The sequence below is a fragment of the Labrus mixtus genome, chromosome 16, assembly GCF_963584025.1.
Source record: "Labrus mixtus chromosome 16, fLabMix1.1, whole genome shotgun sequence".
Taxonomy (NCBI): domain Eukaryota; kingdom Metazoa; phylum Chordata; class Actinopteri; order Labriformes; family Labridae; genus Labrus; species Labrus mixtus.
This window is the reverse complement of record NC_083627.1, coordinates 1355948-1371972: the sequence shown is the minus strand read 5'-3', so window position 1 is coordinate 1371972 and position 16025 is coordinate 1355948. Positions and strand designations below refer to the sequence as shown.

The 16025-nt window shown below is 38.2% G+C and overlaps 2 protein-coding genes across 3 annotated transcripts; both read right to left on the bottom strand.

The window, feature by feature from the left end:
• Window positions 1–911: 911 nt before the first annotated feature.
• LOC132991114 (uncharacterized) lies at window positions 912–5682 on the bottom strand. Of its 2 annotated transcripts, none has more exons than XM_061059737.1 (8): window positions 5417–5682; window positions 5092–5171; window positions 3621–3717; window positions 2620–2765; window positions 2111–2175; window positions 1318–1479; window positions 1127–1231; window positions 912–1032 (listed from the first exon to the last, which is right to left on the bottom strand). In XM_061059737.1, the coding sequence occupies exons 2-8, from the start codon at window positions 5136–5138 to the stop codon at window positions 992–994; spliced, it is 663 nt and encodes a 220-aa protein (XP_060915720.1). In that variant the 5' UTR covers window positions 5139–5171; window positions 5417–5682; the 3' UTR covers window positions 912–991. The 2 variants fall into 2 exon arrangements, with proteins under 2 accessions (XP_060915720.1, XP_060915721.1); XM_061059738.1 differs by having other exon boundaries at window positions 3621–3714; window positions 5417–5681.
• Window positions 5683–11476: 5794 nt separating this feature from the next.
• Window positions 11477–15803, bottom strand: LOC132991115 (uncharacterized). The gene is made up of 7 exons (XM_061059739.1): window positions 15724–15803; window positions 14331–14424; window positions 13328–13473; window positions 12819–12883; window positions 12026–12187; window positions 11835–11939; window positions 11477–11740 (listed from the first exon to the last, which is right to left on the bottom strand). The coding sequence occupies exons 1-7, from the start codon at window positions 15768–15770 to the stop codon at window positions 11700–11702; spliced, it is 660 nt and encodes a 219-aa protein (XP_060915722.1). The 5' UTR covers window positions 15771–15803; the 3' UTR covers window positions 11477–11699.
• Between the last annotated feature and the right edge of the window lie 222 nt (window positions 15804–16025).

The window sequence follows — 16025 nt, the reverse complement described above, 5'->3', positions numbered from 1 at the left end:
TCCAGCTGAGGTAGGTGTAAAAACACGACGAGAGACTGGTTGACTGTTGAGAACAGGTAAAAATGATAAAACCATGCTAAATAAAACCAGTTTATGGTCGGACACACGGATATCCTTAGTTTCAATGTTGTATGGGATGAGACCGTGGTGTAAAACCAAATCAAGGGTGTGACCTTTTGAGTGTGTAGGAACTTGGACTTCCTGAGTGATGTTAAAAGAAGCCAAGGTGTCCATAAAATCAGTGCTAAAAGTCTGAGTAGGGCATCAAACATGAATGTTAAAATCACCTAAAATAAGAACCATGTCATATCTGGACATAAAATATGATAAGAAATCAGAAAATTCCTGGATAAAAACATTGTTTGGTTTGGGTGGTCTGTAAATGATTAAAACAACAACTGGGGCTTTAGAGTGCACAATAAAACCAAGGTGTTCAAAAGATGAAGAAGAGTTGTTTCCAGTGGGTGTGCATTTAAATTTTATGTCAACAATCACACGTGTAGTTGATTGAACAAAGTGCTGTATGTTGGCTGCTAGTGTGATGTTTTTGAGGGTATCTGACAGGACACGATTGGAAGGAGAGCTCAGGAAATAGATGATACATTTTTTACAATAAAGATTTTCTACACCTTTCTACATCTTCTACACAGGATTTTTCAACCTGGGATCTCAGGATTTCCTGGGATCACTCTGTGGACAACCATTGTGAGTGACAGCTGGCCTCAGCCATGAGTACATTCACTATACAGGTAAGTGGTGAAATCTGAATGTGTATTAACATTTAATCTAAACCCCAAATATGATACCATTCCTCTTTTTGCAAATATGTCTTGACAAAAACAAAACATATTATTCAGACCAACACGATATTAGTTTGAAAAAAAGACACAGTCCACTAATTTTACATTTTCTTTTTCTTTTTTTACTTCCACAATTTGAAGCTTGCATTGTTTGTCCCGGATGTTTGTTATGACTTCATCCTAAAATAGCTTCAATCATCATCGTCATTATCATCGTCATTACTGCAGAGAGCTGCAAAGAGAAAGAGAGAGAAAAAATAAATGGTGGTCCAAAATCACACAAATCAATTTCCTTATTTAATCAGAGAGTTATGAAGGTCACGCACAATTCTCAGGGTTGTAGATGAAGTCTGGTTCTCCTGTGAAACCAAGACACCTCGCCTGCTTCATGGTATGCATCATGTCATAGTGCTTGACGTGGTTTTCTTTAGCTGGAAACATACAAAAAATAAAATAAAATGAATATGAAAAATTTTTTGGATATAGAAGGAGGTATTTGCTCTTTTGGTTTTCCTACCCATCAGGTAAAAAGCTCGATAGCCTTTGACCTCATGAATGGTTGTGGGGTTGACGATGTTCATAATTGGAAGTAAATTGTTGTTGTTTCTGCTGTTGACGGTATACAGCAGACATCCCTCACAGGTTGGAAGAGAGTGATATGTGCAGCTGAAGTTTGTCTCTGAAAAGAAAAACAGTTAAATAAAAAACACAATTACAGCACCATTATCTGAGGCATCCACTGTTGAGTTGGCTCCGAGACTAAAATGAAGGTCGACAATAGTCAGAGTTTAAAATTCATTGTAGTGTCTATTATCCATTGCTGATTCATACAATGTCTGATGTACACTGAAACCTATAGGTATCTAAAGGCAACAGGACAGTATATATGATGAATCAGGTTACTGGGTACTGAATATCTTTGTTCCAACCCACTTTTATGACCTCTGGGAGAGTTTTCCTAAACTATATGAAAGGCAACAAGTCCTCATACCTACACATTTTCCAAACAAACAGGCCGAAGTTGTGTTCGATGTTGTGAAGTGGTCCCACTTTTGTTAGGAATTTGGAAGAAAGGATGGGGTATGGGTTGGTTTTGGCAATTAAGTCCCTTACATAATAGCTTCTTTCTGTTACCTAAGATAATGACTATGACAATAGGAGTTGGTCACTCAACTATAAAGTAAATACTGGTCACAATAAGCTGTTTCATTTATTAATCAGTTGTACTTTTTTTTGGACAAAGCCGGATTCATTGACGCACAGAACGAACACTGACAAGCTAAAGTATCATATCTAATCAGGTGACTTACTGTCAGTTACTGCAGTGTTCATATGAAGAGTTACAGGGGATGATCCATACTTGCAATATGTAGGACTGTGAAAAAATAAAGAATAAAAGGGAAGTTCATGTCTTTTGGAGGTTGAAGAACAAGTTGGAAAAACCCTGTTTAGGACTGGAACATTCACACAATAGTGTAACAAAGGTGGTTCATTCTATAAACTAACACTACAAGAGATTGATGTAAAATAAGACGTTTTCACATTTGAGCTGCTGAAATTCTGCAGGATAGCACCAATTCATAACAAGTGTTATCTCAAGACACACAAAAAGCTGGTTAAGAGACCTTACTCTTTGTTACTTAATATTACAAAAGAACATGTAAAAAGACAATACTAAAAGTAGAGGAGAACATAATGGAGAACAGGAAACATAAAGCAGCAGTTAAATTACGTGCACAGAGATCGTAGCGGTCTCGTGCATACAGCTTATGCACCGGCACTGGTCACAGTATATAAACGTTGCACTGCTTATACTCACTGCCTGATCCCAATATCCTCAACAAGTTCCTTGGGTTGTCCCGGTGTCTCACGGAAATTAATCCACTGGCTCTTTGCTGATCTGAACAATACTTTAAATGGTTCACTATCAATCCAACCCATGATGAAGATCCACTTTCCATAACTCTGCAGATAAACAAGAAGTCAGTAAAGTAGAAATAAATATCTTTATTAAAAGTAAGCAGAGCTGAACAGACAATCTAAGTGTTTATTGGCACCAATTGAATAAAGGTGTAGCACTGGGTACCAAAAGTCTTTGATCATATTGTTCCTCTTTCATGATTTTAATCTTTTTCCACCAGGTGCAGAAGCTCATATTCAGTATACTAAATTTTGATTTTGATTATTTAGGTTTAGAAATGTAGGGTACAGGCACAGTACCGAATTTATGATAACAAATCTATCTGGGAGAACTGTCTTAAAAGGCTGTGAAAGTGACTAAAAGCTTCAAGTACAACTTAAAGTTCAAGTTAAAGACTGGAATCAGAGGAGAACAAGAATAGACCAATAAGATTGAGTCATAGAATTCTGCTCCTCCAGAAACGCTTTGTCAGTATGGCAACCCGATCAGAGTCCTGTGCTTCTTCTGCTCCTTTGTTTCAGAAGCTCCAGATTCTTAACATTTATAATATGAATATTTCTCAAATATGTGTTTTTATTCATAAAACATTGAGTGAAGGAAATATCCCTGAGCACTTCAAAAGGTCCCAATTTTGACATCCCATGAATCAACATTATGCTGAGGAAGTCACATTGGAAATAAGTAACCATATTTTTAACTGAGTGACTTAAGGGGAAGGTTGTTAACCTTTGCTTTTAAGAATTTGCAGAGAATTTGTCCTTAAGTGTTAAGTTGTTGCTGATCCTTATCCTAAAGAAAGGGAGGAAGAAACTGAAACGAGATTCAAAGATATGTGTACTACTTAAATCGTTAATACTAATGCTCACCTAAAAACCCATTAAGAAGCAGAGGAGTCTTACCGGTTCGAAAGTAGGAAGAGGTGTGACCAGAGGCCTGCATTCTTCAACTGACTGAGCTGAGCTGCTCATGAAAAACCCAACCACCAGGAAAAGACTGCTGAACCACAGATTCATGATGATACAGATGGTTAGCTTCAGAGTATCGCTCAATGAAAACACAAGGTAGGAAGCTTTTCTCCAAGCTGAATAACTGGCCCTCACAGAGCCATCATCCAGCTTTTATAGAAGCTGCTCAAGGCACAGTTCCAAGTGGTCTAGGATTTTCAATGTACACAAAGGGGTAATCTGTTGATTTTCTTTTATTTATTTTGCGGGGGGGGGGGAGGGGGGGGGGGGGGGGGTAGGTGACAGTTCACTTCACCTGTGTCTCACTTTGAGAGAAAAGGAGAATCCAGGGTGTGCTGTGTTTGCTTTTCTGAGAACTCTTTGTGCAACAATTATTTACAGATTGCTGCTCAGGATACACAAATACACTGAGTATTCAGTTCATTACATGACTGCCTCAATTCACCTCCTATTTCTTGATCTCCATTATGCTGTATGCACAGATGTAACGCTAAAGTGATCACATTAAAACATACCCTTCAATCCACGCTACTGTGATTGACTGAATAGGAAGTAGACATCTGATTGGCTACAGACATTTCCTTGCTGAAAAAAAAATGCATTTGTGAATCTAACCACAGCAGGGGAGTCTCAAAAGTCTCACACACAAATGCAGTGAGGTTCACAAATGACAAACAGTTTGTAAATGCAGACTGAACAGTCTGTATATAAATGTAACAAGATACAAATGTGTTTTTTAAATACATATGTATATCATATATTTGTGTGTGCAATGAAATACATTTGTGAATCCTTCTGTGTGCATTTGTGAACATTGAGACTGATCTAACTCCATAGAGACAGGGGTTGATGAGGAGGGGACATATATAGGTCTGTGGACAAAATGGAAGAAATGTAAGATGAAGAACATGACAAAAATAGAAACTCAACAAAAGCTTTATGTTATTTAAAATTTAAAATATATATTTTATATACAAATTTTACATTTCTCTTATCACACTGATAAGACTTTGTACTTGTGGCCTGTTGGTCACATGTACAATGTACTGGCAGCATTTTAGTAGGAAGGAATACATGAAGGTTTCGACTCCATGTTTTTTTGCTAGCAAGCATCTAGCAAAAATAGCTGGCTGGTTAACAGTTAAAGGCTGCTTGTGTTTATTTTACATCAAACACCCATTAATGAAAAGATATGAATCATGCGTGCCATACTTGAAAATCTCCATGGTTAGGCTTAGCAGTTAGTCAAGGTGAAGTGACTAGGAATTAAGTGAATGTGGATCCCTTATTTCATAATAAAAGTTGACTACATTTAGCAGATGTTTAACGTGTTTTAGAGTGTTTTTTCTTTTTTCTTTTGTTATTTGAATTATTGTTTGATGATGTGGCACTGTTGTATACTCACAGCCTGATCCCCACATCCACAATCATATGATGGGGCCTCATAACCATGGACAGAAGTCAACCCACCGGCTCATGGTTTATCTGAAACAAGGCATCATATATTGCATTATCAGAGTATTCAGAAATGATTTTCCACCTTCCTTACATCGGTAGATGAACATAAAAGCAGAGAAGTAGATACCCACCATGCAAAATCAGGTGTAGTACTGGGTAACATAACAGGTAAATACTGTAATCTTTTCAGCAAAGTTTTTGATCAGATTCTTTGTCAACCCTATCACATTAGCTAATCCAATAACCCAGGTGAGCAGTAAAAGAGGGCTTACCGGTTAGAAAGTTGAAAAGGGTTTGACCTGGGGTTTGCATTCTTCAGTTGTCAGAGCCGAGCTGCTAAGAAACAACCTCACCAACAGAAAAAGACTGCTGAACCAAAGATTCATGATGCTATGGAGAATGTTTTTCAGAATATAAGGTGAAACAACCACCAGACATGAAGGTTTGCTCAGGGAAAGCTAAATGACTGAGCCTCACAGAGCCACTGAGCCTTTATCTAAGCTGCTCATGGCATCGTTCCAAGTCTTCTGGGGTTTGACATGAAGGATTTTTCATCAACAGCTTCTACTTTTAAGTCCACAAGTTGAAAAGCAATATTTCCCTCCTCCCACCTTTGTGATATCACAACAATGAGGAGTCACAGCTAGGGCTTAACAAAAGAGGTTTTCATCCAAGAGTTGTACACCTTGACATGAAGATAAAAACAGTCTATGGTTACTTTTGTAAAGGCAAACACATCTACAAACATTACTTTAGTTAAAGTACAATGAGAAATCACAACAGTTTGATGGTAAAGGCTTACAATCATTACTCGCTACTTGTGTTACCTTTATAGCAAAGAGGTTAAACAGTTTTGAAATCACACATTTAGTCACCGTTTGGCCTTGTTGACGAATTAGTTACAATCTGTTTTGCTGTCAACAACTTAATTTATCATGGTTCTTATGTTTTCTTTAAAAATGATTTTTACCAGAAATTATGATTGGGGAACAATCTCTAGGATGAAACAAATGCAACACAAAATTAGCCTACAAATTCAGTGGTTTTGTTTGTGTTTTTTCCCACAGTTGGGTAAGTAATACTTCACTTTAACCTTCTCTCTGCAGGTTAAAAGGAGATTTCAGGTTGTCATGTGTTTGGAGGATGTCTCCACGACACATGATTTGTTTTTGCATCAAACATTTACAGGTTTGTTGATTTGTCTGCGTTTGCCCATGATGCACAAACACTCAGAATATACAGTTCATCAAAGGACAGTCTACAATGGCTTGAATATGGATACCAGTGGTTATTGAAGTCCCACGTCTTGCCTGCTGCCAGCTCTCATTTAAAGAAAGAAGCAGTTTGTGTCATATTTTAGAATATTAACAAGTATGTGATTTGTATTTGTAAAGATAAGACATGTTAAAACACATTTGGTTAACCTACAAGGAAAGCTTACGATTTGATGTTCAAGGCTTTAATCCATGCTAGCTACTTGTGTTAGCTAAATGGCAAAGATGCTAAACAGTCTAGCAAGCTAACATCAGGTCACTGTGAATGAAAAGGAGATCCAAGGGTACGATGTGTTTGAAGGACTTCAAAGGACACTTTGACTTGTGCATCAAACATTTACAGATATGTTGACTTGTCCCGTGTTGCCCACGAGGCACAAATACACTAAGAATACAGTTCTTCCCAGGACTGACTGAATCCAGCCAAAACAAACTGACCTATAGCCTCACCTTTGTCTTTGGCGCTGTAACATCCAACATGCTATCGATTGCTAGCCCACAAAATGACGCATTCAGCCATGACTTATGCGTCTTTAACGCCCCTCTAACTCCCCATCACCGTCCGTCTTCACCACCACGAGTGTCTAGACTCCATGGGGGGATTTATTCTCTTGACGCTCATATTTTACATTCTCCAAACACATCAACTACCCCGTAGAGTCCAAGCGCCAAAGACCTTCTTTCAAGTCTCATTTCCATGTTATCGATTGTAGTAAATCATTTGATATGGGTTGAAATCAAACAAACAGTGTTTAAAAATGTATAAATAGTGATATGTTGAGTAACGTACAGTAAGTGCTGAGATCTTTTTTCAATGTAGCGTACATTTATCCCAACATTGTATTTTATAGCATGGAGCACACTTACCCGTCTTCTTACAATCTATAGCTTAGCTCAGCTCTGGTGGCTAATATACTTACTAATGACAAGTAACTCATACAACCCCACTTCAAAAATACCCAATTATCCCTTTAAGAAGTGACATGATTTCTTTAATACATTTTCAGAATTATGAATAGAGCAGTCCGTTAGATTGGAAGAGCTGCCTGAATCCAGCCAAAACAAAGACTGACTCAGCCTCACCTTGGCCTTTGACGCTGTACTATCCAACATGCTATCGATTCTATTGAGTCTTCCACATTTCGTCTGCCCTTTAAAGGTAAAGGTAAACTGAAGTGTGACGTTCACTGACTGCTGTGAAGATAGGAATATCAGGTACCCCCAAAAAACAACAACAAATATTCAAATCCTAAAATTAATATTCGATTGCCTGCCCGACTAACGAATATTCAAATAACTGAATATTCAGGTCCAGCCCTAGTCTGTTGATGAAGAAAACTTATTGGTTAGCCCTGTAAAGTCTCTTTGGTACCTGTAAAGTGTCAGGAAGATATATTTGCCTTCCCGATCAGGTCTATCTCTCATTCATCCCTCTTACCCACGCTCACTCACATTTACACTGTCATCCTCGAGCTGTCATTTTCTGAAGGCTTTCATTGGATAATCAGCTGTTTCTTCAGCGGTAGTCATTTCACCAATCGCATGCCGTTCCTCCTTCATTGTCAGCCTATCATCGTCCGTCTACCCTTTTAAAAATGATTCTTTCTCTGCCTTAGTTCATTCATGCTGATGTTTTTAACGCCCCTCCAACTCCCCATCACCGCTCGTCTTTGCAGAATCATCATCCATCAATTCTTCACCCACCTGTTCTTAACAAGTCATCAGCTTCACCACCACCAGAGACTGGACTCCATGGTGGGATTTATTATCTCAACAAGAACATTTTCCTGCTAATCCGAGTACTCACCAGGCCAACACCTGTCACTTCACATCACTCTGAAATCGATGCACTAGCTCCCTGTGGCATATAGGATTAAGCTTAAAATTCTCAACCTCACTTTTAGAGCCTTTCCGGGTTAGGCCCCAGAATACCTATCAGAGCTTATTCATATGTATTCACCAACCTGTTCACTAAGATCCAACACCCTACACCTGCTGTCTGTCCAACGGACAAATTTTAAGACTCGTGGTGATCGTGAGTTTGAGGCCGTAGCACCAATTCCATAAAGCAGTGGTTGTTGCTGTAATCTGGCTCTTTGCGCCCGCTGTGGGCTTTGGAGTAATGTGTCCCTAAAGAGTTACCGTAGATGCCATAAAGCAGTTGTTGTTGTAATCCTGCTCGCTGCACCTGCTGCATGGATGTTGAATTGAGCTGAAGCGGTTGCGGTTTACTCGAGTACCTGAGTACTCATACTTATTCCTATTACATGTATCTCCCAGAGTTAAGTAAGCAATGTTTGTAGAATTTCCAAAGGTCACTTCGTTATTTGTACAACAGACTTTAACAGAATTGTTGACCTGTCCTTGGCTGCCTACAACAAACAAATATACTGAGTAAACAGTTCATTACAGGACAGTCTAATACAAGGGGGCCCAATCCTCTTTGAACCAAGACTTTCTTTTAAAGTTGCCAGTTTTCCAAAATCTACCAGTCCAGTTAGAGCATTGCAACCACACACAAACACGCCTCTGGCACCGGGAGGAGGCGGCAAGATTCTCATACTCAGGGCATAAGGAGTTGGATTCAAGGTGTAGGAAGGCCACAAGGTAATTTTCATGTGAGAGAAGGCGGACTCACACAAACAGGCTGACGTTTGTGTTCCTTTGTGATCTTTCTTTATTTTATCACCTTTAAAAACAAATGTTTACAAAGTGCTGTGACAGACAGAGCAAATACAGCAAAAACACAACAGAACAGAGATCAACAGAGAGGGCAAAATTGTAAAAAATGCAAATAACAGGAATGATATGGAGTCAACAGGCAGGTATAGAGAGGCAGTCCAGTACACTGAAGGAAAATTAGTTTAAAATCAATCAGGAGAAAACAAAATTAAAATTGAGGGAGAGTGGGAAGACATCACATCACAGGCTGTAAACACAGAATGAAGATAAAAAGAAGGGATAAACATTGGTTAAATGAATAAAGCAACAGAGAGCTGAAGAGTTAAAAGATAAAAGCAGTAGGAATTTAAAAAGACTAAGAGCAGTAAAATTAATACAGGAAGGAATGCATTTAAAGGTTAAAACATTTAAAGAAGAGAAAGATAAAAAGGTTAAGAGCAATAAAATTAATAAAAGGAAGAGATAGATTTTTAAAGGAGAAATCACATAAAAGCAAGTCTATAAAAGTGAGTTTTAAGAAGTGATTTAAAAGATGCCACTGACTCTGCCCGCCTTATCTCCTCAGGCAGGTTGTTCCAAAGTCGAGGGGCTCTGATCGCAAAGGCTCGGTCTCCTTTCAATTTGAGCCTCGACTTTGGAACAACCAGAAGGGCACTGCCTGAGGAGCTGAGGTCACGAGAAGGTTGGTTGGGGGTTAAAATTTCACAAATGTAACTCGGGGCAAGGCCAAGACAAGCTTTAAAAGTGATCAGTAAGTCAATTCTAAAAGTGACAGGTAGCCAGTGGAGGGAAGCAAGGACAGGAGTGATGTGATGTCGTCTGATAAAACCAGTAAGAAGCCTAGCTGCTGCATTTTGGGCCAGTTGGAGGCGGGAAAGTGTACTATGAGTTATACCAGAGAGAAGGGAGTTGCAATAGTCTAGACGAGAAAAGATTAATAAGTGAATTAGTTTTTCCAGGTCAGCAGGTGAGAGAATTGATTTAATTTTTGAAATGGATCTGATGTGGATGAAACAGGACTGGACAACTTTCTGGATGTGTTGGTTGAAGGTGAGGTCTGAATCAAAAATGACTCCTAAATTTCTTGCAATGGGTGTGATGTTAGCGGAGAGAGGACCGAGGGAACTTTCAATCTGGCTGATGTTTTGGTGTGGATAATTAAAGAGTATGATTTCTGACTTTGACTCATTTAATTGTAAAAAACTTTGAGCCATCCAACATTTTATATCCTCGAGACAGTTAAAAGCAGCAGCTAGGCTTACTTGGTCACCAGGTCTCAGCGGAAGGTATATTTGTGTGTTGTCCACAATGAAAACAACAATGAAAAGAAAGGTTATGGCGCTGCATAATTTTACCGAGTGGGAGCATATAAATAGAAAATAAGAGTGGGCCTAAAATCGAACCTTGTGGTACACCACAGGTAAAACAAGAGGTGGAGGATGAGTGGTTACCTATGGTGACCGCAAAGGGTCTGTCTAAAAGATAGGAATAAAACCAGCTAAGTGCAGTGCCCTTGACCAACCCAGGACTCGAGACGTTCAATTAAAATGACATGATCTACAGTATCGAATGCCACACTTAAATCTAAAATAATTAAAATTGCACTTGTCCAGCTGAGGTAGGTGTAAAAACACGACGAGAGACTGGTTGACTGTTGAGAACAGGTAAAAATGATAAAACCATGCTAAATAAAACCAGTTTATGGTCGGACACACGGATATCCTTAGTTTCAATGTTGTATGGGATGAGACCGTGGTGTAAAACCAAATCAAGGGTGTGACCTTTTGAGTGTGTAGGAACTTGGACTTCCTGAGTGATGTTAAAAGAAGCCAAGGTGTCCATAAAATCAGTGCTAAAAGTCTGAGTAGGGCATCAAACATGAATGTTAAAATCACCTAAAATAAGAACCATGTCATATCTGGACATAAAATATGATAAGAAATCAGAAAATTCCTGGATAAAAACATTGTTTGGTTTGGGTGGTCTGTAAATGATTAAAACAACAACTGGGGCTTTAGAGTGCACAATAAAACCAAGGTGTTCAAAAGATGAAGAAGAGTTGTTTCCAGTGGGTGTGCATTTAAATTTTATGTCAACAATCACACGTGTAGTTGATTGAACAAAGTGCTGTATGTTGGCTGCTAGTGTGATGTTTTTGAGGGTATCTGACAGGACACGATTGGAAGGAGAGCTCAGGAAATAGATGATACATTTTTTACAATAAAGATTTTCTACACCTTTCTACATCTTCTACACAGGATTTTTCAACCTGGGATCTCAGGATTTCCTGGGATCACTCTGTGGACAACCATTGTGAGTGACAGCTGGCCTCAGCCATGAGTACATTCACTATACAGGTAAGTGGTGAAATCTGAATGTGTATTAACATTTAATCTAAACCCCAAATATCATACCATTCCTCTTTTTGCAAATATGTCTTGACAAAAACAAAACATATTATTCAGACCAACACGATATTAGTTTGAAAAAAAGACACAGTCCACTAATTTTACATTTTCTTTTTCTTTTTTTACTTCCACAATTTGAAGCTTGCATTGTTTGTCCCGGATGTTTGTTATGACTTCATCCTAAAATAGCTTCAATCATCATCGTCATTATCATCGTCATTACTGCAGAGAGCTGCAAAGAGAAAGAGAGAGAAAAAATAAATGGTGGTCCAAAATCACACAAATCAATTTCCTTATTTAATCAGACAGTTATGAAGGTCACGCACAATTCTCAGGGTTGTAGATGAAGTCTGGTTCTCCTGTGAAACCAAGACACCTCGCCTGCTTCATGGTATGCATCATGTCATAGTGCTTGACGTGGTTTTCTTTAGCTGGAAACATACAAAAAATAAAATAAAATGAATATGAAAAATGTTTTGGATATAGAAGGAGGTATTTGCTCTTTTGGTTTTCCTACCCATCAGGTAAAAAGCTCGATAGCCTTTGACCTCATGAATGGTTGTGGGGTTGACGATGTTCATAATTGGAAGTAAATTGTTGTTGTTTCTGCTGTTGACGGTATACAGCAGACATCCCTCACAGGTTGGAAGAGAGTGATATGTGCAGCTGAAGTTTGTCTCTGAAAAGAAAAACAGTTAAATAAAAAACACAATTACAGCACCATTATCTGAGGCATCCACTGTTGAGTTGGCTCCGAGACTAAAATGAAGGTCGACAATAGTCAGAGTTTAAAATTCATTGTAGTGTCTATTATCCATTGCTGATTCATACAATGTCTGATGTACACTGAAACCTATAGGTATCTAAAGGCAACAGGACAGTATATATGATGAATCAGGTTACTGGGTACTGAATATCTTTGTTCCAACCCACTTTTATGACCTCTGGGAGAGTTTTCCTAAACTATATGAAAGGCGACAAGTCCTCATACCTACACATTTTCCAAACAAACAGGCCGAAGTTGTGTTCGATGTTGTGAAATGGTCTAACTTTTGTTAGGAATTTGGAAGAAAGGATGGGGTATGGGTTGGTTTTGGCAATTAAGTCCCTTACATAATAGCTTCTTTCTGTTACCTAAGATAATGACTATGACAATAGGAGTTGGTCACTCAACTATAAAGTAAATACTGGTCACAATAAGCTGTTTCATTTATAAATCAGTTGTACTTTTTTTTGGACAAAGCCGGATTCATTGACGCACAGAACGAACACTGACAAGCTAAAGTATCATATCTAATCAGGTGACTTACTGTCAGTTACTGCAGTGTTCATATGAAGAGTTACAGGGGATGATCCATACTTGCAATATGTAGGACTGTGAAAAAATAAAGAATAAAAGGGAAGTTCATGTCTTTTGGAGGTTGAAGAACAAGTTGGAAAAACCCTGTTTAGGACTGGAACATTCACACAATAGTGTAACAAAGGTGGTTCATTCTATAAACTAACACTACAAGAGATTGATGTAAAATAAGACGTTTTCACATTTGAGCTGCTGAAATTCTGCAGGATAGCACCAATTCATAACAAGTGTTATCTCAAGACACACAAAAAGCTGGTTAAGAGACCTTACTCTTTGTTACTTAATATTACAAAAGAACATGTAAAAAGACAATACTAAAAGTAGAGGAGAACATAATGGAGAACAGGAAACATAAAGCAGCAGTTAAATTACGTGCACAGAGATCGTAGCGGTCTCGTGCATACAGCTTATGCACCGGCACTGGTCACAGTATATAAACGTTGCACTGCTTATACTCACTGCCTGATCCCAATATCCTCAACAAGTTCCTTGGGTTGTCCCGGTGTCTCACGGAAATTAATCCACTGGCTCTTTGCTGATCTGAACAATACTTTAAATGGTTCACTATCAATCCAACCCATGATGAAGATCCACTTTCCATAACTCTGCAGATAAACAAGAAGTCAGTAAAGTAGAAATAAATATCTTTATTAAAAGTAAGCAGAGCTGAACAGACAATCTAAGTGTTTATTGGCACCAATTGAATAAAGGTGTAGCACTGGGTACCAAAAGTCTTTGATCATATTGTTCCTCTTTCATGATTTTAATCTTTTTCCACCAGGTGCAGAAGCTCATATTCAGTATACTAAATTTTGATTTTGATTATTTAGGTTTAGAAATGTAGGGTACAGGCACAGTACCGAATTTATGATAACAAATCTATCTGGGAGAACTGTCTTAAAAGGCAAGGTGAAAGTGACTAAAAGCTTCAAGTACAACTTAAAGTTCAAGTTAAAGACTGGAATCAGAGGAGAACAAGAATATACCAATAAGATTGAGTCATAGAATTCTGCTCCTCCAGAAACGCTTTGTCAGTATGGCAACCCGATCAGAGTCCTGTGCTTCTTCTGCTCCTTTGTTTCAGAAGCTCCAGATTCTTAACATTTATAATATGAATATTTCTCAAATATGTGTTTTTATTCATAAACCATTGAGTGAAGGAAATATCCCTGAGCACTTCAAAAGGTCCCAATTTTGACATCCCATGAATCAACATTATGCTGAGGAAGTCACATTGGAAATAAGTAACCATATTTTTAACTGAGTGACTTAAGGGGAAGGTTGTTAACCTTTGCTTTTAAGAATTTGCAGAGAATTTGTCTTTAAGTGTTAAGTTGTTGCTGATCCTTATCCTAAAGAAAGGGAGGAAGAAACTGAAACGAGATTCAAAGATATGTGTACTACTTAAATCGTTAATACTAATGCTCACCTAAAAACCCATTAAGAAGCAGAGGAGTCTTACCGGTTCAAAAGTAGGAAGAGGTGTGACCAGAGGCCTGCATTCTTCAACTGACTGAGCTGAGCTGCTCATGAAAAACCCAACCACCAGGAAAAGACTGCTGAACCACAGATTCATGATGATACAGATGGTTAGCTTCAGAGTATCGCTCAATGAAAACACAAGGTAGGAAGCTTTTCTCCAAGCTGAATAACTGGCCCTCACAGAGCCATCATCCAGCTTTTATAGAAGCTGCTCAAGGCACAGTTCCAAGTGGTCTAGGATTTTCAATGTACACAAAGGGGTAATCTGTTGATTTTCTTTTATTTATTTGGGGGGGGGGTGTGCTGTGTTTGCTTTTCTGAGAACTCTTTGTGCAACAAATATTTACAGATTGCTGCTCAGGATACGCAAATACACTGAGTATTCAGTTCATTACATGACTGCCTCAATTCACCTCCTATTTTGTGATCTACATTATGCTGTATGCACAGATGTAACGCTAAAGTGATCACATTAAAACATACCCTTCAATCCACGCTACTGTGATTGATTGAATAGGAAGTAGACATCTGATTGGCTACAGACATTTCCTTGCTGAAAAAAAAATGCATTTGTGAATCTAACCACAGCAGGGGAGTCTCAAAAGTCTCACACACAAATGCAGTGAGGTTCACAAATGACAAACAGTTTGTAAATGCAGACTGAACAGTCTGTATATAAATGTAACAAGATACAAATGTGTTTTTTAAATACATATGTATATCATATATTTGTGTGTGCAATGAAATACATTTGTGAATCCTTCTGTGTGCATTTGTGAACATTGAGACTGATCTAACTCCATAGAGACAGGGGTTGATGAGGAGGGGACATATATAGGTCTGTGGACAAAATGTAAGAAATGTAAGATGAAGAACATGACAAAAATAGAAACTCAACGAAAGCTTTATGTTATTTAAAATTTAAAATATATATTTTATATACAAATTTTACATTTCTCTTATCACACTGATAACACTTTGTACTTGTGGCCTGTTGGTCACATGTACAATGTACTGGCAGCATTTTAGTAGGAAGGAATACATGAAGGTTTCGACTCCATGTTTTTTTGCTAGCAAGCATCTAGCAAACGTAGCTGGTTGGTTAACAGTTAAAGGCTGCTTGTGTTTATTTTACATCAAACACCCATTAATGAAAAGATATGAATCATACGTGCCATACTTGAAAATCTCCATGGTTAGGCTTAGCAGTTAATCAGGGTGAAGTGACTAGGAATTAAGTGAATGTGGATCCCTTATTTCATAATAAAAGTTGACTACATTTAGCAGATGTTTAACGTGTTTTAGAGTGTTTTTTCTTTTTTCTTTTGTTATTTGAATTATTGTTTGATGATGTGGCACTGTTGTATACTCACAGCCTGATCCCCACATCCACAATCATATGATGGGGCCTCATAACCATGGACAGAAGTCAACCCACCGGCTCATGGTTTATCTGAAACAAGGCATCATATATTGCATTATCAGAGTATTCAGAAATGATTTTCCACCTTCCTTACATCGGTAGATGAACATAAAAGCAGAGAAGTAGATACCCACCATGCAAAATCAGGTGTAGTACTGGGTAACATAACAGGTAAATACTGTAATCTTTTCAGCAAAGTTTTTGATCAGATTCTTTGTCAACCCTATCACATTAGCTAATCCAATAACCCAG

Excerpts from the sequence above, each read along its gene's own strand:
- LOC132991114 (XM_061059737.1), bottom strand. The coding sequence starts at position 5,138 with ATGGTTATGAGGCCCCATCATATGATTGTGGATGTGGGGATCAGGCT. Across the intron at positions 3,718-5,091 it reads GTGGATGTGGGGATCAGGCT|CAGTCTTTTCCTGGTGGTTG; the intron begins GTGAGTATACAA and ends TCTGTGGTTCAG. Across the intron at positions 1,232-1,317 it reads TCGAGCTTTTTACCTGATGG|CTAAAGAAAACCACGTCAAG; the intron begins GTAGGAAAACCA and ends GTATGTTTCCAG.
- LOC132991115 (XM_061059739.1), bottom strand. The coding sequence starts at position 15,770 with ATGGTTATGAGGCCCCATCATATGATTGTGGATGTGGGGATCAGGCT. Across the intron at positions 12,188-12,818 it reads GAACACTGCAGTAACTGACA|AGACAAACTTCAGCTGCACA; the intron begins GTAAGTCACCTG and ends TTTTCTTTTCAG. Across the intron at positions 11,741-11,834 it reads CATCTACAACCCTGAGAATT|CTCTCTGCAGTAATGACGAT; the intron begins GTGCGTGACCTT and ends TTCTCTTTGCAG.